Here is a 23,135-nt window from a genome sequence, read left to right as displayed (position 1 = left end):
TCAAACCCCACCTCTCAGATTAGCATTGCTCTTGCTTTGCAATTGTAGTAGTTAAAAAAAAAAAAAAAAGAATCCACCCCTCCTTGAGCAGACTCCTGGGACTCTGCTGTGCATGGATTCTCTGGTTATGTTTAACACATCTGAGCTTCCCCTACAGCCTTTCCTTTCCTCATTGGGAGAGATTAAGTTACAAACAGCACCTGGGTGTGGGGAGAGAGCCTGAGAGGGAAGCACAGAGAGCCCAATTTATTTTAGTTGCTTTACAAAACAAGGCTAAGAGAAATAAAGTTGTTCTGCAATGGAAAACTTGTAATACATCACACCTTTTGTATATTCTGTTTAAAAATCAACATTCTGAGCCCAGTTTAAATCATGTTTTCAAATAAATTTTATTTTTCTACTTCTTTTTTGCCTAGGAATCTCTGTCCATTATAAGATTCGCAATTTATATGGTTACACTATTAATTCAGTTACCTTGCAAAAGCACACAATACAGGGACCTGCAGTAACTGTAATTTTCTAAGGTGATTCAGTGAAAGTAGGACAGAATATGCATAGGAAAAAAATCTTCAGTAAGTCAGTTATTACATAAAAAGTAGCAAATTTATGAGAAATATTTACTTACTAGATTTTCAAAGGCAAAATAAAGATTCTTACTCTTAGGTTCGTGAATTGTGTAACACATACATAGTACACTGCGCATGAAAAAGGTTCAGAATGTCTATTTCATGCAGACTGTTAACCCCAGTACTGCATCATGAAAAACAGTTGAGTGTTCACAGGCACACACACTTATACAGACAAGTCAAAAGTTTCCCAAATAAAATTCTTCTAATTTACATACTTACCAGACAATCTGTGACCCTCTGTGGCCAACAGAGAAACAAAATAAAGTTACCATGGACAAAAAGCATAGTATATTATTCTATTTCAGAGCATTCACAGATTTCAACTTTGTGCAGAAAGACGATCGAACAGAAAAGCATGAAAATGTCAAAGCACCACCATCTACAAATTATATTTTGGAATTTTACTAGCAGAAAAAAATTGAAACAGCCAGAATAGACTTGATGAAACAAAATGGTGTAATGAATTCAAAGTTCAAGAAAATTGACAAAAAGTAAATTTTTATGCCTAGAAATTATTCCTTAAAAGTATTCCTACTACAAGTAGGAGAACTTCTTTAAAGGAACACTTAAAACCAAAGTTTTGTGCATATTCTCCATTAGTTCCTCGTTAGCATCTATAGTGTTTATGTTTTGCTTGGGGGTCTACAGCATTCTGCTGGACAAATCCTGTGATAAATTATGTTTCCTTAGTATCACAATATAATCAAAAGCAAGAAACAGATGGGACAAACATGAAGCTAGCTGCTCCCATGTGGTTTTTGTAGCAAGACCATAACCCAGTGAAAGCTATTTTTAGGATACCTAAAAGCAGCCCGTCTACACTCTTTTCCAAAATCTATTTGATAGTTCATTTCAGCAATACAAAAACCTGCCACAGAAAGCCATTTTCAATTACATATTTCAAATAGGTTTTCAAAATAAAAAAAAAATGACAGCAGCAAGACTCTGCAACACTTACATGTAGAAGAATGACATACGCAAAAGGTACCCTTGAGTTCTCAGTTTGTACATTAGCATTCAGAAGAAACAGAATGAGGACATTAATTTCAAGTACTGTTTTTCATAAATATCTCATTTCATTGTAACCATACAGTTTGAGTTTTGTTTTAGGTAAATAAGTAGGTATGCTAGGAAGGAATATAAAAAAATATTTTGTTGATTTAGTATTTCTTCAGCTGTATACTGGTATAACAACCCTATACAAAATTTAAATAGGGTACATTGTTTGGTTTTTTAGTGATTTTGAAGTAGTTACTGACTTGCAGCAATCCACTTCCGAGGTAAGGAAATAACAGGCATACTTCATTCTTTGTGGAAGAAAATCTGAACTACAGATAGGAAATCAAAGTGTTGCTTTCTGCATTCATACATTTAATGTCTGATAAGAGAACACTCAAAATCCTTAACCCAATTCCAACTAAATCCCTGTTTGTCTTCAAATATTGCACTAAATATACTATATTCATACTTTGAATTAAAAATTAATCCCCTTTAATATCCTACCACTTACAAGTTCCAAAGTAATATGATTTCACCATTCTTCAAGTTGAAAAATTACTAAAAAGGATAGTAATTTCCTTTCAAAGTATTAGCGAACATGAGGAGATATGAAACAGTCCAATAACTAGTACAGAACTAAAGTAATAATCAGACAAGACACTTCTGACTTAGCCAAGGCATGAAAACTATAAGAAAATATTATTCACCAGACGAAACTCAATTATACAATTCCAGTAAAAATTTACAATTCAATTATCTATTCTAAGCAGAATACAAAAGGGAAGGAAATTAGGGAAGTTCTCTGAGGTAAGCTATTAGCAGTGTAAATAATTATGTATATACAAACTCTGGAGGCTGAGAATATGATGTCCTCCTGATGTTAAAGTACTTTCCCATCCACTTCATTTTTATTGCAGTTATACTTGAGATTAGCATTAATTGCTCTTTAGGGAAGACCTATAAACTGCCTAGATGTTTAGATTTAAAAGCTATGGCCAACATTTGGAAACCCTGCTCCCAAACTCATATATACAGAAGCTCTGAACACCCACATATCCTTGAAGATGGCAGCAATTGCCGATATTAAAGAAAAATAGGCAGCAGAATGGAATTCTGGACCTAGTCTATGTATAAAGATTTGCATATTTCAACAAGGATTGATTATTCTATTTTTTTCAAAGTACAGAATTTTAAAAAAAGAAAAGTAACCAGACACACCCCAACCTGAAGATTTCTTGCAAACAAATGGAAGCAACATAGCAAGAATTTTATTTCCAGCATTTTACATGCCAGAACAACAAAAGAAAATGTTTACTTGCATAATTAAGACAGCATAGACCAAATGAAAAGAAAACAGAAAAAAAAAAAAAAAAGCTGAGCATATCAGATTTCTTTCTAGATTTGATGAGAATACAAACTGGCCATGGTCCTTCTGGACCAAGAAGTCATCATCCCACTCTACTCAATGCTTGTCAGGCCACACCTGGAGTACTGTGTACAGTTCTGGTCCCTGCTATACAAAAAGGATGTGGACAGGCTGGAAGGGGTCCAGAGAAGGGCCACCAAGATGATCAGAGGACTGGGAAGCCTGCCATATGAGGATAGGCTGGGAGAACTGGGTTTGTTCAGCCTTGAGAAAAGGAGGCTAAGAGGGGATCTCATCACCATGTACCAGTACTTAAGGGGTAGCTACAAAGAAGATGGAGAATCCCTTTTTACACAGAGTCACATGGAGAGGACAAGGGGGAACGGACACAAGTTGCTCTTGGGGACATTCCGATTGGACACCAGAGGGAAATTTTTCACAGTGAGGACAGTCAACCATTGGAATAATCTCCCCAGGCAAGTAGTTGACTCGGCCATGTTGGACACCTTCAAGAGTCGTCTGGACAGGATGCTGGGCCATCTTGTCTAGACTCTGCTCTTCCTAGAAAGGTTGGACTAGATGATCCCTGAGGTCCCTTCCAACCTATGATTCTGTGGAAAGTCACTGGGACCAAAGAGGATTTTATTTCTTCACGCAGCAAAGTTTAAGAAATTATATCATACTAACAAATTGTATCCTCCCAACATCACATTTCCTTTCCTTCAAGACTTCTCCTGCAATCTCTCCTGAGATCAGACAGTACTGGAGAGAAACACTGTTGGATACAATACAGTTTAATCTAATAGTTGTCCGCCATGAAATACATCTGCTTTTAGGTCCAAACCGATGTAGTTGAGCAAGGTGATAGCAGAAAATCATTTTCAGAAGCACTTCCACTAGAAGAAAAATTCACTTCTCATATATGTAAATATCTGAACTCTGATTTCACAAACTTAACATGTACCAACTGTGCTGTTGCTGGTAGAGATTTTTAATCACTACACATAGGAGGAAGCTATGATCTTTGAGCAAGAAGCTGGAGAGGACAACCTCCTGATATCCCTTCCAAACTGAACTATGGAGAGGAGCTGGGGGAGGGAGAAGAGAAAGGTATTAAGGTATTCCTCTATCTGAATAAACATTAGGAATAAACACAAGGTACAAAGTGTTACCTAGGTTGAGCGATGATAAGACAGGTAAAAATGAGTAAAATCTTGTAACAGTTTCATTTAAATAGTTTTAAAGTGACAAAACTTTTCAACTGTCATTTATCAAGAAAAACCATGTATTAGACTGTGCAAGTAATTCCATTAGAATTTAAGGGAGAAAGAAAAAATATGTACCAAATTAGTTTGTCCTTTCTGAAGTGATTTATCTCTACATTATACTTAATGGAAATTACTGATTTCAGGATTTTCAGTAACTAACAACACACAGAAGTTACTAAACACCAGAAATAAAACACTGACCATCATGCCAGTACACGGGAGCTTCATATAACCAAAATACACCAAAATGCCAAAGTCTATGACCCAAGCGTTGTAAAGGCTACAAGCAAGGCAGGAAACCATTCAGGATATTCAAGGCAATCATTGTCTTTTCTGAGAACTCAGAACAATAGCTCTTCAAACTACTAATGTTTATTTTGTATCATACCAACAGAAACATCAAGTATCAATAAAATAATTAGGAAAGAGTAATTTTTTTTATTACGATGACAACACTTCATACACCCTTTAACATTAAGAGAGGCAAAACAGAAATGCCACAGGCAGTTCAAGTTGTGGGAACAGACAGCTGAAATCCCTTTACCTGGTTACTCTCACTAGCACTTGCACTGCTTCTGGGTTTCAACATAGACTAAACAAGAGTCCCATACAGTTTTCCCCAGATCAGCTAGCTTCACGTATGGACACATCTGTTCCAGTCAAACTCTCTTCAAAATATATAGAGCCAAAGGAATAATGGTCTTGACAACTTCATATATACTAGCTCCTAAAGAGAAGCTGTGCCAGGGGGCTTTATTTTGCTTCAAATTAATTTCCAAAAGTCAAGCTTTGGAACAAAAACTGACTTACTGGAAATTTTACTTCCTTTTTCTGAACCAGTCATGTTGTGTTTTTTAGGAGTTTAAACACCATTCTCAGTGCTCCTTTCACATGACCATCATCATCAAAAGAGAAATTTCGGTTCAGAGATTGTTACACTGAGAGATATGAGAACACAAAACAGGAAGGTTTCAATCTAACAGTAGATTTCAATCTAAGGAGATTCCAATTGTCAAATTTTCACTGAAAGAGCTTAAATTTTTAACTTCTACTGTACAGTGCTAAAAAAATTGCTAGCACAAAACACTGCATGAAAGACAAACCACATAATTATTTTTTTGTTGAGTTAAATAGCCACAAACACAAACAAAACACAGAACTGCACACTTACCAAATTTTAAAAAAGCAAGCGCAGAGGAGGTTCTGTCATCATCCAAATTGGCCATTTCAAATTGGTGCAGCTAATCACAAACATCTCAGGCTAAGCTACAGCAATTTTCAAAACTAGTAAATGTTAAAGGCAACCAGCATTAAATTAAGTGAAAGCAATGCTAGTGGAGTTATTAACATGACAGAGCACACAGCACAAAGGGTAGCAGAGGTCCATTACATTTTGTGTTTCCCTCTTCTACTCTAAAAATTGGGTTTATTTTGCTTTTACTTCCATAAAACTTATCTGAGTAAAATGATACAGTCTACACAAAGTCCATCTTTTGGACATTAGAGAGTAGCTTTGTTATTCAATAGGAAATTTACTACTAACATCAAAAGGTGCTGAATAAAATCTATTTCATATATTTCAGGATTAAATAAAAATACTGATATAAAAGCATTAATAGTAAGCACGAGGAGCTAAAATTCTGCTTATGCATAGTGCTGGTTTTATCCCAGTTTACACTAGGATGTTTCTTGCAGTCATACATATTGCTTACGGTACTGAATATCTCAGTTACTTGAAGCAGAACATTTTCCAGTTTGGAATGTAAAATAAGAAGATACTGTTTGCAACTATGATGGCAAGTTTTTCCTAATTTTTTTAAGAAGTTTATGTTTTTCTAAAGTAACAAAAATTTCCAGGGTTGCAGACTGGCCAACTACTGAATATCTTTATCATCTGTTCCTAACTGTTAATTATCACAGTAGTAACAAATTAAACAGTATTTTATTGCTCAAGGAAGGGAAAGAAAAAATTCTCAATAAAAATTGTTTTACTGGCAAAAATGTAATTCATAACTTCATCTACATAAACATGAAGATATGGATTACCTCCTACAGGACAGGGTCTTAAATGGTACTTTGTTGTCAGCTATAAAACATGAATCAGGCATTTCAGGCCCATGTGTCTATACTCCATGTTTACCATATCATACTCCAAGCATCATACTCAAGAAAAACCCCAAAACAGCACTGTTTATATACTGGGACTCTCAAGCATAGATCTCAGCCAATTCAGAACAGTATGGGTGAGTTTCAGCCCCTTTCAATGGCTACACCAACCACACCTCTTTCTGATGGTGCCAGAAAGGAAGTATAAAAGCTCTGCAGTTACGCAAATTTCAACATACTTATAAAGATGCAGGAGTACAAGAACATAGTTTTCATTTTTAGATAAGAATGTTATCTGCAAGATTATATACAAAAGTTGATTTTTAAATCAACTGTTTTATCAGAAAAGCATTTCAACTAAAATAATATTTATTTCTTCAGTAAATAAATTTCTTCAGTGACTATATAAATGACAAAATATCTATGAACAGGAACAGAAGGAAGCAAACTACAATAATAATCTGTCATTATCACTGAAGACACTTCCTTATACATTTAACAAAAAAGTAGAAGGCAGTGACAGTTAAGGAAAACTCAAGCATTTAAAATCATCCAAATGCCTTCTGCAGTCACAGGGCCTGAACCTGCATGGGAATCCTGGCATTGGCATGCTGCCTTGTGACTCAGGATGCACATACTCCAAACATACAGTTCCAGACTTCGTTTTGTAGAGCACTATGGCTATGTTTGTAAATCGATTTTCAGATAACGTATCGAGTAGTCATAATTGGCCACAAAGTAACAACTCATTTACTGGACAGCCTTAATATTGGTATTTTGCAAATTAATACTATACATAAGTAGAATTTTTAAAGCCAGATGAATCAGAATAGTCTTTAATCAATGTTACTTATGAGAGCCCTCATAAAACCGTGTTTTCTTTTCACACTGTCTGATCAGACATTACCACAAGAGAACCAAATACGTAAACAAGGAAATAACCATTGAGTTTTACAAGCACCTATGACAAATAAAGAAACACCACAGGGATCATTTGGAAAACTGTTTCCATCAGAACATGAAGAATTAAAGCCCTACTAAGATTGTGTTTTACTGAAAAAATAATAAAAATCGGGTTATTTAGTTAACTTCAGAAATTCAAGCCAACTCCGTAATCATCCTTTTACCAAGGCCAGAACGTAGCTGCCATGCAGTCCAAAATCAGAACAAGAAGCTCTCAGATTAAAAAAAAAAAAAAAGAAAGAAAAAAAGAAAAATTATCTTTATCCAAGGGAAACCTGGCAGAAGCTGGTACTTTTGTGTAAGCGCCTGCAATTTTAAAATACTTCTTCAGTTCGGCAGCTTTATAAAACTGCAGCAACCCTACTGCAGCGGCCACCCGCACGACCGCGCTGCCAAATGACACCTGTGGATCATCCGAAGCTCTGCCGGGCCGGGGGGGACCCGTTTCAGAGCACGGCGCCGGGGGCCCGCCACGGCAGGAATGCCGCCGTGAGGGGCCGGCAGCCGTGAGCGGACCAGCCGCCCGGCCAGGCGCGGGAAGAGCCCTGGAGGGCGGGCCGGCGCCGAGAGGAGTGAGCCGGCAAGCTGCGGCGGGGAGCGAAAACAGCCAGAGGGAGGCCGAGCGCTCGTGGAGGACGGCGGGGCCTGGGGGGAAGAGGTGAGGGGAGCGGGGTGGTTAGTGCGGGAGGGGAGGGGGCGCCGGCGAGGACAGGGAGCGCCCGAGCGCCTCTCGGGACAGGCAAGAGATCAGACCTGAACGTTTAGTGCGAGCCCGCAGCTCCAGCATCTTCCAGCTCACATCGGCCATACGGGCCGCCGCAAAGGCCCCCGCCGCCACCTCCATCCCAGTGAGGCTCCGCCGTCCAGGCCCGACCGGCCGCCCTCACCTCACCTCACCGGCGCGGCAGCGGAGGAACCGGGCTGGCGACCTCTACTCGGTTACCTACGGCAGCCGTAAAGAGAGGCGCTCAGCTTGTCACGCCATTGTCGTAAAGCTGCCGGGTCATTCCCGGAAGTGGGCCAGCTGTTCTGACGAACACACCCCTGCGCTGCCGTAAGTGATGCGGGTGGGGGCGGGGAGCTGGGCCGCGCCGTGCTACTGCCGGAGGATGAAGATGACGGGCTGCCGCCGCGGGCTCAGGTTATGTCTGCTGCTGCTGGCCCTGGTGGGGCCCGGAGGCGCCTTACAGAACGTCACAGCCCAGCTCTTCGGGGCGGAGGCCTACGGGACATTAGTGGCCTTTGGCGACTTCAATTCGGACAAGCAGACGGACCTGTTCGTGCTGCGAGGCGGTGAGTTGCGCCTGGCGGTGGGGCCGCCGTCCGTACCGGCCTCGGCCTGGAGCAGGGCGGGAGTGGGGCCGGCCGGGTACCGTCGCGGGAGCTCCCGGTGGCGGCTGCAGGCCCCTGGGGTCGGCGGGCGTCTGCTGGCGGCCGCGGAGTGAGGCCTGGGCCGGCTCCGGAGAGGCCGTTCCGCTTGGGCGCCCTTCCCCGGCACTACGGCTGCTTGTTGGGGAGGCGCTTGCTCGGTCCTTGGTGGGCAGGGAGGGGCTTTCCCGGTGGGAGCTGTCCCATGGGGAGAGGGACTCGGTGGCCCTCGTGGGTCCCTTCCAACTCCAGATACCCCTGTTCCCCGAATTAAGAGCTGCTTGTCCTGGCCTTGTATTCTACAGCATCGCGCTCAGTGCTCGCCGCTGTTTGCAGCATTGCTGAGGGCGAGCATAGTGAGCAATAAAACAATTCTCAAGACTAAAATTGATATTTGCATTGCTCCTGAGGTATTTTCTGTATGGAAGAAGATATTTGCAACTTGCACTAAAATACAGCTTCGTATAGGGCAAGAAATAACTTTCTTCAAAGTTGCATTTATGGTGCAATCTGAAGAGTTTGTCCCGCAGAGTGAATGGTCACAAATTGTTTTTCGTTCCTGCTTTCATAATATTTTGGGAAACAGAGATGAATATTTCCCAGCTCTGAAGAGGATAAAGTGCACATTATCCTACCTTGACCATTGTGTTAAAGTAGAAGGCCAGGTAAATTTGTTGCATACAGCTGTCATCTGCCATGAGTTCCTCTTTAGGCTTCAGATATGTGGAGGGACCCCAAATCAGAGCTGTTTGTCCATGGTCAGTGTTATTTGTGGAGGTTAATCTTGGATTATTTTAACCACTTGAAGCTACACAATAAGATAGTAAATTTATTCTCAAATTCACCCTTTTTATTCCTTCAATCTCAGAAACGTTTCTATAAGTAGCTTTAGTAAAGCATGAGTGAATTTCCCATCTAGCTGAGTTATTTAAATGCATGGCTCCTTGAAAATGCTCCACTGGCACATCTACTGAAAAAATGCATGGAAAGCTTAGATTTGAAATGAGTGTTGGTGATAAGAGATTTAACTTTTACTTTCTTTCAGATGAACGCATATAAAAATACGAATAGTTAAAAGTTTTAGGAACACGGCTCATGGTTTCTTCTTTACTTCTGCACAGCAAGCCCTTGCTATAGTTTTTCTACTTGATACTTTCTGTAAAAATCAGCCTGAAATAACCTACTTGAAAACATTTTTCATAATTTAAGTCTTGACAACAAGTAGCTTGAAAAATTTACATAATAGCCTCTAAACAAAAAGTAATAGCCAATTTTAAATAGTAGAATTCTAAGTAGTAGAATAAATGGGAGCCAGTTCTAAATAGTGATGAAGAAGGGAGCACTGGAGATAATACTAGACTTTGAGCAACGATGATGTGGTAAAGAAGTTCGGTCCTGATAATCCTGGCCCTTAATAAGGAAATGGGGATGTTGCCTTGGGCCTTTTGCTGGATTTATATTACTGTTCTGATCATGAATTGCTTTATTTAGATGAGAGTGATGTTCCATATGCTCAGGTATATGAAAGGAAAATCAGTTTGTATGCAGAGCTTTGTAAGAGAGGGCAAACTAGTTAAATGTAAGAGGTAACCTAGATCCAGAAGTGTCTTGTTGCAAGAACAATTAAAAATTACCAGTGGACCCTGGGTTTCACAATTTTTTCAAACTAAAAATATACAAATAAATGGAATTGTGCATTCACTTACCTGTTTTGTAAGTCCATGCACCAAGTCGGTCTAAGTAGGGAAGCTCATGCTGTTTGCTTGTTCAACCTACCACCTTCTAGTTGTGTTTGATGCCTCTTCTAGTAGTACAGGGCAGAGAGTGGTTGTTCCCCTGTTTGCCTTCTGCATTTCTTTGGGGAATTTTGAAAACTTCTGCGGTGTCCTCACTCAGATGTTCAGACTGAAGATCTCTAATCTACGTAATTGTTGTATGTATGGAAACTGTTCCCCTTTTTTACACCTCCTATGTACTTTTTTTCCTTTCTTGTGTATTCTTTTTGAGACGAGAGGACAAGCACCACAAACAGCAACTAGAATGCGTGCATTATGGATCGAAGTAGTGGCATAGTGGTTTTATTTTCTGTTCGACTAATAATTTCCAGTATTCAGTTTGTTTTGACTGCTGACTAATAGTCAATAGACCAATGAGCACAGAGCTGAAATTTTCATAAATCTATGCTTAGTGACCATAAAAATCTCATTTCTGAGTGGTATATAATTGACTTGGAACCTAGTATGTGTAAAACCACATTTGCTTCTTCATCGTTATCATTACTTTACCACATAGATCATAAAAAGGCAAGTGAAGGTGTATGGTGTGAAATCGGAATTACAAGTTTTAGCAGTCAACCCACAGCCTTATTATCAAAAGCTTCACCAGCCAGCAGGCTGCTTTACCTTACTGCGTGCCAACTTTTTCAATCATCTGTGAATGTGTAGTGCAACCCAGGCTTTATTAGCTTGCCAGAGGCGACTGCAGTAGCCACCCGTATCCACTTCGAAAGGGTTTGTTTTCATTAACTTATTTGCTGGCATATTCTCCTTGGCAAATACGTTTATGGCAGTTATCTGGTGTGTTTTTCATAGCCAGGAAGCTTGTGTTCTGCTATTTCAGGGCTGTGAACTTTGCCACAGAATGATGCTTTTGAAATACACTGTGGTAGCTTGAGTTTGGAGCTGTAGAGTTATTTTTGGTTAGCTAACCTGATTTTTGCAGTTTGGGGTGCTACAGGTGAGGTTTGTGGAGAATGCAGAAAACAAACTTAAGAACGGATGCGTAAAAAATTTTTATTTTCTTTAGCTGTGAACTATTATTTTACTTGCAGAAGTAAGTACGTGTTTTTGTGGTTTACTGACTGAGAATACATTTCATCATTCAGGTTAATTTTTTTTCTTCCACAAATTTCAATTATTTGTGCATTGTAAAATATGGGTGTTTATTTAGATCTTCCTGAAATTACTAAATTGTAGTGGCTTGTATCATTGCCTGTAAATGAGAAAATGCTGCAGGGAACCAGGTTACTTCTGTGAGTTCCATTTAAAGTGCTTTTGTCAGCCAGCTTGGGAAATTGGTGTCATATCCTGCTATGTCAGAGACGGTATTAAAATAATTCATTTGGATTAGCTTTTAAGCTTTAGTTATTTGTGTGGAACTGGTGCCTGCTACTTTTCCACATGTAGTGTTTCTTAACTCATTTTAAGCGATGTGATAACAATAGCAGAGAGAAAAGTCTGATGCTAAGCCTCAGAGAAGACTCTTGATTCTAGCATTCCTTTGAGATGCAATTAGATATATAGGTTGTATTGAACAAGTGCTCCTTTTGCTGCCTTTTGAATGAGGAAGTAGTCGTCGTGTGGGAAGCCTTTCAAAGTTATTGCTACTGTGAAGAATGACTATTTGTGGCTTAGCTTTTTAAATGTAGTTTTTGTATATAAATCATTTACAGTCCTCCTCAGTTATTCATGTTCTTACTTGCTTTTGCAGGAAATGAGTTGATTATCTTTTTGGCTGACCAAAAGGAGCCCTACTTTAAGCCCCGTATTAAGTTACCAATGAAGTAAGTATTGATAGTCAATGGGGAAACAATGTAAGTGGCGATTTTTCTTGAAAGTGCATCTCTGCAGTCAGTGGGAACATGACTAGAATTGTCTGTGCTGCTGTTGTCTGTTTGACTATGTATTTCAACTTACCCCTAGAGCTCCAGATCTTTGACCAGTTTCCTGATTAATTCCCTGATACGTTTGTGTTTTGATTTGTTTGGATCTTGTGGGTCAGGGGACAGAATTTGTGGAGATGAGTTTTGTCATTCATATTGTTAACTAATAGGTGTGACTTCCCACCCCCTTATGGTATTTCTATGTTTTGGGGCTTTTTTGTCCTCTAATTAGTATTAAAAATACCTGTGTCTTGGGATATTTTTCCAGTTGACTTGTTTTTAGGACTTTATTTCCTAGTAAAGCAAAGTATCATTCTATATCATAGGTTAAGTGTTTTTGGCAGGTAATATTAGTCTCTGTCCCAAGACATGTTTTCAGGGAAATTCTTCTAGTTGCTGTAGTTACTAACGGAATCCAGCCAATATCGACTGCTTTAGAAAGAGATATGGAGAATGGTGTGCTGGTATTTCTGTGTAGAGATCTGTTCCTTTCTAAAGTTTAAATGTGGCTTTAGAAAAAAGCATCAGTTTTAATAAAAGTAAAACAATCTGTGTGTTTATGTATTATAGTTTTAACCATAATAGTATGACCGGATATGTTATTGCTTATGAATAATGCTTACTAATAGTACTAAGTCTATTAAAAGTTAAATTGCTGTTATAGTTCAGCTTCATCTTCCAGTTCTATATATTTTTATTTTTCCTTATTCCGTTTTAATTCTTAACAGAGTGATCTGTGCCTGTGTATGTAAAGCAGAGTAAAAAGAGACAGAAAGAACAAACAAATGTAGGGAGGAGTGGTAAGACATGGCAGAAGTTAGGAGGAGATGACATTGTCTTTAAAAAGATCTAGCTATCTGTCTGACTCCTGCTGCTTAACCTGCTGCCATTGCTTTATGGTCTTGCTCTTGGAATGCAACCAAAAGATCCTGCTCTCTGAAATACGTTTTTGAGGACTGGTTCTACAATAAATGAAGAGATTTAGTAAAGTCTAGATAGCAGTAACTGACAGGGTATGGCTGAAGAACGCCTATTAGCTGACATTTAGAGTTAAAAATGTCATACTTCCTTAGAGGAAGACAGCCTGCAGAACGCTTGATTTAAAGTTACTTTTGCAATTGGTAAGGACTTTATAAAAAGCCAGGTTGTTGAAGGATAATAATGTTTTGGACCAACTAATAATTACTGGGATGAAAAGGCAAGCCATTGAACACACAAGTACTTTTCAGTTTTCATGCACATGTTTGTACAATTATTTGCATGTGGGTTTTTTTGTTTATTTTTAATTCTAGATCTCTTGGTGTTACCATAACCAGTGTGGTTCCTGGAGATTATGATGGTGATTCACAAATGGATGTTCTCCTGACTACCTGGGCACAAAATCATGGCAGAGATGAACTTTCAGTATTTATTTTCTGGGGGCACAACCAAACATTAGGTAAGTTGCTGAGGCTGCTTATTAATAAGATTGTTAGAATTTTTTAATAATTCAAAGTATTGTCAGAAAGTTATACTCATTTAACAGTGTAGTGATTGTTTTTACAACTAAAATAGGGGTTAGCAGCCATTCAGCTTCATATCCATATATTATATTTCTGTTAAACTGTATTCAATAATTATTGGAGGAGAGTAAAGCTAAAACTCTTGCTTTGTATCATCCAACAGACATAACCGAACAAGATTATGGTTTTACAGTAACCTACTAAATGAAGAGCTACTTCTCATGGCTTCCCATTATGCATGTCAGCTTCACAAAGCTTATCTCAAGAGACTTGTTTTGAATTTAAAATGCACCGAGAACCTGGTGTAAAGTTTAGTGCATAAACTTTCAAAATATCGTACCTAAACTTACTAACAGTAATATAACAGTTATTTGTGTTAAAGCAAATTCTTTAAAGACAGTGACACACTGAAGCAGGTTTTGGGAGAAATGTTTCTTGAGTCTCTATCACTGGAAGTTTTCAAGAACTTCAGAATCGAATTTTCAAGAGTCTCTTAGCAGTGTTCTAAGTACAGCTGATTCTGCCTTAGGGTAGAGTCATGGACTGTGTGGACTCTTGAATTCTGTTCTATTTCCTGTTGACTTTGCCAGGAAAGCATTTTGGGAAGAGTTTAGGGTTTGAAGAAGAACAGAAGAGCAAAAGAAGATACTTTTAAGTCCACAAAAACTACTGAATATTAATCACTATTATAAATAGTGTTATAAAATAGTTACAGATGAGTCAAGTGGTGGCCTTTAGATACCATTGCTTCTGCCTTTAATCAGAGGTGAAACAAGCAAGCTGGGAAAGTGCACTGGATCAAGCGTTAAGAGAATAGGTATCTGTAGTGTTGGGAAGGAGGAGGATTTGAATTAATTTATGCTGTCTTGCTTCTGAATAAACAAATATTGGGAGAGGCACAAATGAGCATACAGGGCTCAGACAAGGAGTCAGAGGTTAAAGATTCAGCCAGTGGTTGGTATGTAGTGAGGCTGCTGGGAAGATATGTGGAGCCTACTTGGGTAATGGAAGTGTGACAGGGAGGTCAGTAGGAGGATACTGTCAGGTAAAATGTGAAATTGGGGAGAAGAGAAGCATTATGGAGAGATGAAGGAAATGGGAGTGATGTAGCAAGGAGTAAAAGTAAAAGTGAAGTCTGAGAGGTGATAACCCGATCACGACTTAAAATCCTTACTTCCCATTTAGGTGATCTACCTCTAATCCTTATTTCACACTGACAGTGTATAGGATTAAGAATGTTTTTTTCAGTGACAGAACATTAAACAGAGGTCTTATGTACAATGTTAAATTTTTAGACTGTCTTCATCCTAACTATTTCAGATTTTGTGTGTGTGTGCAATTGCAGTCATACATAGAAATAGGTTTCATTAAGATCTATTTAGAATAATTTTTTTAAGAGTTTAGTAGAGAGAGAAGCTTCAGCATTTTAATGATAACTTGCCTCTCCTGCATAATTTCAGGAAGCTATTTAGTTGTTTATGTTCAATGGTGGCTGATAGTTTTTTTTTTTAATCATAACATTGATGATTGTAAATTAGTAGAAGAATTATGTCTAAGTTAAATGCAAATGTTATAACATTGGTAACTTAATCAAATTCATATTTTCTATTTTCAGATCTTAATCATAAAACTAAGTTAAATAAGACTTTTCATGATGAGCCTTTAGTAATGGAGTAAGTATGACCTATTTTTTTAGGCAACAACGAGCAGCTTAAATATATTGTGATGCTAAAATTTGAAACACATGCTCTTAATGTCAACCGGTCTAACAAAAGATGACGAAACATAACAGTCATCTTTACAAATGTTGTATGTTATATTATCCTGGCAATAGTAACTGAATAAGCTTTTAATTTTTAAAATTCCAGTACTCTGTTTTATATAGAAAAGGAGCTATTAATTTTTTGGTGAATTTTGTAAAGCAAAAACCTTGCTGGCTTATCCAACTGAGCCAATATTCCTTTCAGAGTGCACTTTCCTCTTTAAAATGCTGAACCAAGATGGGGGGAAATACAGCTGGAAAATCAAATGCATGGCATAGTGTAAAACCTTGAAAGAAGCTTACTACTACGAACAACTTGGGAGCCAAAATTCAGAAAAGACTACACAGCAGAAAATTCTGTATTGCTTGGTGGGAAAATGCTTATCAAATACAAGTTAACTTAAGAACAGTTAATTTCAACTCCTGTAATGACTAAGGTGATATTGAAATTGTTCTGCCTTTTCAGCTTTAATGGAGACTTGATTCCTGATGTCTTTGGTGTCACAAATGATTCAAGTAAGCCACAGATATTGCTAGGCGGGTAAGCTAAGGGTTTGTTTATTAGCATGAATTTTGATAACTTATTCATTGTGTGTCCACTTCTGTTCTTATTAAAGAGGCATAGGCCCCATGTTTAACTGGAACTGTGCGAACAAAGGAGTCTTCTCTCATTTCCATGTGAATCTTTAAACATACTATGACACTCTGCTTCTAATTTTTGAAGTGTTACTTTATAGGGGAGGTAGACCTTCCATGAGAGCTGAGAAGACAAAAACCCTGCTACTTGACATAAGAAATAGGGTAATTGCTTCTTGGAACAGTTATAGTCTCCTTTGTTTAGTACACGTGGGTATTTATTATTGTAATCTGTATTATGGAATTCTGTGCTGTACAAAAATACAAACCAAATTTCTTGAGTAGTGTCTGTAGAATTTAAGCTGTGTTTAGCCGAATAGGTGAAGTGACAGGTTGATGATGTGAGAAGTACTGGAACAGATCTTACAAGGGATGGCAAAAGGAAAATGTGTGAGTTTGGGATAAACTTAAAAAATTCAACACACATTTATACAGGAAATTAATTCTAATGGGAAGGTTAGACACCATGGGAAATCAAGCACAGGAAATGCAAAGTGTAAGGGTAATAAGGTATGTGTTAAGGAAAATATTTGGTATGCTTATTGGGGAAGAGATTCATAAAGAGGCATAAGACAGAGGCAACTTGAAGTAGCAACATAAGTGTGCTTGCAAGTGATGTTCTCTGTGTCACGTCTTTTGTGTTAAGGAGTGGCTAAGGCCACTCTGGCAAATAGAAGTTGACTGAACTCTGATGAGATTGCAGTAAAGGGGACTAAGTTTCATCCTTGAAGTTTCTGCTAGCCCTGGAATTCCTAGAATGGGACTAGCTAGCAAATACTGGGATAAAAATTATTATTTTAATGTCATATTTAAATGGTTAGTAAGGGCTATGCAAAGGTTTATTTTTGTTTAACTGTTTTGGGTATGAATGCTGAAATCAAAGAATAACAAAAGAATGGATCTCTACTGACTCAGAAGAACCAGACCATAAACAAAAAATGAAAAACTAGCGATGTCTCTAATATTAGGCAAGAAGCCAAATAACTTTAAACCTGTCTTTTGAAAATAAGTTACAAGTTGTTTTAAAAACACTACTGGACCCTAGAGAAGGACAGTTCACATTCTGCTCAGTTTTCCTGATACTGCTTTTGAAGTTTGTAATCTGATAAAGAAGAAGAAAGCTTTGGCTTTTGAGAGCTGTTGGGATTGTGTATTCAAGGACAGAAATTGGTGTGACTCTTGAGTTAGTGGAAGTTTCGTTATCGAACCGGGTGACTCTTTTAAACAACTGAAAATATGAGTCTGTACATCTTTTCCTGTGACGTTTGCCAAACTGAAGTTAGCAAACATTCAGTCTGACTTTTGTAAGGCAGAACTTCATTGATAGTGTTGTGGGTTTGGGCATTCTTTGAAGAAAGAAGCCTCAAAAGAAAGATATTTGCATTAGAACTCTTCCTGATATAGAGATATTTCTCTCAATTTTCAAAGGACGTGTTCAAAAGATCTCAGAAACTATTTTTTAGGATGAAGTTGCATTATAAATGTCAAAATAAATACATTGTTCTTAACTTTGTGATGATAAGAAAATCACGCTTTTCACAATTTCTTTTCAAACTATTTTCTTTTGACTGATAATGATTTCCAATGAATAATTGGAAAAAACTAGGAACTGGAGCTGTGTTTTTCTTGGAGGATTGGACCTTTAAATCAGTTGTTTGAAGAAGGCTGCATCTTCTAACTTGCTGTTTTGCTGCTTTTAAGTCAAACTTGATAGGATTGTCTTTTATGTTATTTAGTAACATTAATATAGAAACTTGCAGCTCTGTGTGTGTCAGAAGAAATCCAGGTGTTGGTGTCGCAGCTGTTTTAGGTTTCCATACAATCAATACTTAAGTTTATTTTAAAAGAAAGTGTGTGTTAGGAAGTCTTTGCATTCTTACGTGGCTTTCTTTAGCTGTTGTTTCAAGAGAGGTCTGTTACCACTGGAGAAATCAATGAGATGATTACTCTGTCTCTATGGCAACAATATATCAGCTTTCTATGATGCATCTCTATGGCCCTTAAGAAATGTTTCAATAATATCCCCCCCACCCAGTGCGATTTAACAAATCTATACCTGTTTTTCCTAACTGGCTCTTTTCTGTTCCTCAGAGATCATTCAGAAGTGATGTAGGGTAAATAACATTTAAATATGGAAATGGAAACTGTACCCTTCTTGGCAATAAGTTTTTGGTCATTAATCCCAACTTGAATTTTATCATTACTTTTATTTAAGTTGATGGCTTATGAAACAGCTTTCAGATTCACAAGGGTGTTTCTGAACACCTTGCAGTGACTATATATTGAAAAATTTTATGGGCTTTTGAAGATTTGGAAAAATGGGAGAGATCTGTTTCATTTTGTTGAAGAAATGCTTTCAGTAGCATTAGGATACAAATAAACTTACTCATTACAGCTCAAAATAAGACTGAGTGCTACAAGTAACAGCATAAGCAATGTCTCGTAAATGGAAAACAGCTTTGTCATCTGCTTAGAAAAGCATTTTTCTATTTTTAATCTAAAATGTTCTTAAACTTATACTAGAGCTGTGTAACTTCTTGGCTATCTTCAAAACTGAAGAACTTCTAGAACCTATAGAAAATATTTAATTATTTCTTTAAGTGATTCTTTTTAATGTTTCTAAGACTTAGTTATGATCTCTGGGAAGTAATCAGAGCTGTTTTTTTTCTTGCTGTAAAATGAGTCATTGAAGTTAAGGATTTTAGTAATATGTATGTAATGTCACTGGAATAAACAAAGTCATTCCAGACAGTGGTAATATCCCTGTCCCACTATTGTAAAGTGCATATTGAGATTTTTCTGAGTGTATTAGCTAAGGATTCTGAAAGTACCATATCCAATGACTCAACCGCTATGACTTTTGAAGGCTTTCTTACGTTTCAGTGTGCTGCTAACAGGGAGGTTTACTGGAAGTTCATTCATTTTTAGAACAGAAACCAACAGGCCATATATGTTAATAAATAAAGTATTACCTGCTTGGGAAATGACAATTAGCCTACAGTCCATCATAATATGAATTGAATTCTTGTGTTGATTTTTAAGTGACTGAAAACAAAGTCCATTTACATGCAGCAGGCATGAGCTGCTTTAACAGCATGTGATTATGTCCATTTTTGCTCATCTTGATTAGTCCTAAAGTAGATTTCAGAAGTACTGATAGTAAAACTGCTTGAGGAAGCAAGGGAGGACAGCAATCAGTGTCTCAGGATTTAAAGCTGAAATCTAGGCACTAAATTTCACTTTGCAGGTAGTGATACTTTTCTGTGTACAAAAAAAAAGTTGCTTTAGAAAGTTAATATAATCTAATTGAAGCCCGAGTTATGAATCATCCTTTGCAGAACCTTTCAAGCATTTACGCTAGTTACTTTAGTATATTGTAATTTTATCTTACCATTAGAACATGCTTTCTCTTGAATTTTGTTTAAAGTTTCACAGTTGTTTTTTAAAACGTACGTTACCATGATTAACAGTCCCTAAGCATTGATGAAATATACTGCTTTTTATTCTTGTCTGTAGGAACTTCTCATGGCATGCTGCTTTGGAAACTAAAAGTAAAATGCACATACCGCACTCTCATGCATTTATAGATTTAAATAATGACTTCACTGCTGGTAAGTAATAAAAGTGTTAAATACCTTCCTAAAAATTATCACTAAGTATACAATATCATGTATTGCAGTTTCCTTCTAATATTTTAGTAAAGTTCATGGTTGTAAAGAATTGGTTCTGGAATGTGGTATTCAGTAATTATACGACTCTGCTATTTCTGCTTTTTTTATTTTTAACTATTTTAATATCTACAGTTTGAAAAATCTGGGTTTTAAAAAATAACTGACAAAATTAATAACCTAATAATGTTTTCTACTGCTTGGCAGTAATTTAATCAGAACTAATGCTTGTTCAGAATAATTTTGTATTCACCATTAAAGCAATTTCCTTAGTGATGCTGTACTCTAGTATTCAGTTTGCAACTGAATCAGAAGCAGGGGTGCATTTTCTTCACCTTGAGTCTGAGAATAGTTATATAGTTCATTTGGAAGAATGTTTTTCAAGACTGGGCTAGTAATTTGTTTCTTGAAGATTTCAATTTGACTTCATTCTATTTTGTTGTAGTTAATTCTATCACTGAGAAAACAACGTGAGATTTTATTCTTCTGTTAATATATGAGTAATCCCATAACCTATTTATAATTCAGTGTTCACAAATGGGTACTGGAGACAACTTTTCTTGTGGTAGATAAACTATTCTTCTTTTGGTGGTGGTAGCTTTGTTTTATTTGGGTTTGGGTGGGTTTTTTATTTTAGTTTGGGTTTTTTTGTGAAATATGCAATGCAATCTAGTCTTCAACTACCATGATGAATCTATTTATCACTTACATACCTGGTTCATACATCCAAGCACATTTAAATATTGTGCTAAACTTAATTTCTTCACACACTAAATGAATTCTGAAATGCTTTATCTTCTGCCAGGTGTGCAATGTACATCAATTCACAAGCAGTAATTTTGGAAAGAGCTTTTTTTTCCCCCCTATTTAGTAGCGTGGGAATGAGAGAGTAAAGAGTCCATAAATTTAATTAAGGTGTTTAGAAGTGTTGGGGATTATGTTAATTGCTTTAGTGCGTAGTCAAACCTTAATATTCAGTTCTGGCACATTTCTGCATGAAGCTGTCAAGTGGAAATTCCAACTGGAAAGTTAAATATATGGTTGCTTACCATAATCAGTGTCATGTAATAACCAATGCTAACACAGTTCTATAAATCGTTTGGAGTTTTGTTTTAGTGGCATGGGCAGCATAGATGAGCATTCCAGGTAGCATTTTAAGATTAATGTGTTGAAATCTAAACTCACAGGCAGGTAAAGGTAGGAAATCTACATTGCTTACATAGATCAGTCATAGATTGATCAATTTTTGCAAGAGCATACAAAGGGTTTTTATGACAGCTAACAGCCTAAAGAATGTCCAGAGTTCCAGTTAGTGCTAGTGATATATGGAAGTTTCTCTATTAAATCAAAACAAAAGTCAGGGTCTTTGTGGGGTGGATGCCAGGAGGTCTTATAGATTCACATCTGTATTCCTATCTTAAGCTGTGAATAGAAGCTTCTGTGAAGCATTCCCTGTAGAAAGATCCTGTCTTTTATTTGCTTGTAACAGCAAGGATATAACACCTCAGGCTGAAATGAGTTATGTTAGAGCAACCTGAGGAAAACTTCAAGGAAAATAATCCATTCTGAGAAGAAAATGGGAGAAAATATTACTATAAAATTATTTTCTTGAAAATAATTTTTTTCTCCTAAGATGGGAAAGGTAAATTATTTTTTTGCTGTCCCTATGAAAATTGGACCAACTGTTAACAAGGCATATGTTGCTGAGGTATAGTACCTTATTGGTGATATCTGATATTTCATGACTGATGTATTGCTGCCAGCATGAAATGTCACCAATCGTCTGGTCCTGTCTGCACGTTTATGGCAGTTCCCTCACATTAGCCACAGTAACTGCTCAGGAACTGGGGCTGGTGGGGAATAGAATTCGTTTTCACTTGAGTTACTAGGCTAATTGAACTTGCCGTGCTGCTTCAGGATTGCCAGAGCCAATGTAAGCACAGAGAGAAGGTTGACTCCTCCTTCAGTAGCTGCAGTTGTAGCCTGCATTTAACCAAGCACGGAATTGCAGCTCAAGTCTCATTGTGCCTCTGCCAGAAAATACCCATTTAGTGTTCTCGCCATGTCTCCTTTAATTTGTTGTAGTCTGTGAAGAGTTGGACAAGTGACTCATAGAAGTAGTTATAAAAGTACTCAGCTGACATAAAATAAAAAAATGCAAACTAAAAAACCAACCTGTATGTAACTGTCTATAGCACACTGCTAGTACTGTGATTCTAAATGCGCTCTGCCACACAGGGCCAAAATAAGGTGCTGATATTATTGTAGTACGCCCACAACTAGTCCTGTGTCTTCTCTGTGCAATCTGGATAGACTTTGCAAAAGGCAGCTAAATGCTTCTCCTGTTTGTGCAGCTCTGTTCCTTCGTAGCATAGCTGGGGCAGCACAGCCTTGCCACACCAGCGAAGAGGAATGCAATGCATATTGTGTTATTTCTCAATGAAGTCAGTAGAGTCTATTACTTATCCATTAGTTCAGCTAGAGCTAGTGAAGAGGAGAGGATTCTTGTGTCTCTGTTTACCCGTGCTACCATTCCTGAGTTGGAACCAAACCTCATTAAGAATAGGTCCTGGAACACATTAGAATCATTTTAATTAAGAGGAAGGCATTGATGAGTATGTAGGGGAATAATCTGCATGCTGAAATCCCATTGTCCAAAAGACTTAATAATCGTGATATTTGATGCTGCTGTGGTACTTTTTGAGTGAAAAATTCAGAGTACTTACTTGCAGGCAATGCCACTATTCATGAATATGGAGATATAACTGTATCTAAATTGGATGCACTGATTTTGTTTTACAGATAAAAAACAAACCAATAAAAATCAAACCTCCAGAATACGCCATCTTTACTTGTTGTTTTGGGAGCTTTTTAAAGACCTTTTTCTAATATTCTGCAATGTTTTGGGGATCTTTGTAACAGATGTAGCCAATTCTGTGACTTTTAGCTGGGCTGATAATGGCAACTCTATCATTATAAACAGCTTAGGAGGTTTAAAGTGTGATTGACATAAAAAAAAAAAAAAAAGAAAATCCTCTCTGGGCTGAGAATCTTTTTGCTAGTTTATTGCCTAACCCGTTTTCAACCTGCTAATAATAAGCCCTCAAAACAGAGCTTTTAATTGGCACACTTCTGCTCTGGGTGAAATGAAGTTGAATTGTTATGATATCATTATATGAGAATATGTTCATAAAGATGTATTTAATC

The 23,135-nt window shown here is 37.5% G+C and overlaps 2 protein-coding genes across 20 annotated transcripts in view; one reads left to right on the top strand and one right to left on the bottom strand.

Moving 5' to 3' along the window:
* PHKB (phosphorylase kinase regulatory subunit beta) overlaps nt 1–8,281 on the bottom strand; it is a 93,249-nt gene extending 84,968 nt beyond the window's left edge. For 10 of the 18 annotated variants that reach the window (XM_075101515.1, XM_075101514.1, XM_075101528.1 and 7 more), the window contains exon 1: nt 8,085–8,223. In XM_075101515.1, coding sequence (XP_074957616.1) covers nt 8,085–8,175 — 91 coding nt within the window. In that variant the 5' untranslated portion in view covers nt 8,176–8,223. Of the gene's footprint in view, nt 1–5,072; nt 5,153–5,433; nt 5,547–8,084 lie in introns of those variants that run through there. The other 8 variants (XM_075101518.1, XM_075101523.1, XM_075101520.1 and 5 more) reach the window with 4 other exon arrangements.
* Nucleotides 8,282–8,302: 21 nt separating this feature from the next.
* Nucleotides 8,303–23,135, top strand: part of ITFG1 (integrin alpha FG-GAP repeat containing 1) — a 102,045-nt gene continuing 87,212 nt past the window's right edge. Inside the window, exons 1-6 of one of the 2 annotated variants that reach the window (XM_075101535.1) lie at nt 8,303–8,624; nt 12,189–12,261; nt 13,653–13,798; nt 15,478–15,535; nt 16,091–16,165; nt 19,777–19,871. In XM_075101535.1, the coding sequence (XP_074957636.1) occupies nt 8,393–8,624; nt 12,189–12,261; nt 13,653–13,798; nt 15,478–15,535; nt 16,091–16,165; nt 19,777–19,871 (679 nt within the window). In that variant the 5' untranslated portion in view covers nt 8,303–8,392. The remainder of the gene's footprint in view (nt 8,625–12,188; nt 12,262–13,652; nt 13,799–15,477; nt 15,536–16,090; nt 16,166–19,776; nt 19,872–23,135) is intronic. The other variant, XM_075101536.1, reaches the window with a different exon arrangement.

The sequence above is a fragment of the Phalacrocorax aristotelis genome, chromosome 8, assembly GCF_949628215.1.
Source record: "Phalacrocorax aristotelis chromosome 8, bGulAri2.1, whole genome shotgun sequence".
Taxonomy (NCBI): domain Eukaryota; kingdom Metazoa; phylum Chordata; class Aves; order Suliformes; family Phalacrocoracidae; genus Phalacrocorax; species Phalacrocorax aristotelis.
Note: the sequence above shows the minus strand (reverse complement) of the source record. Positions and strands in the feature narration are given on the sequence as shown.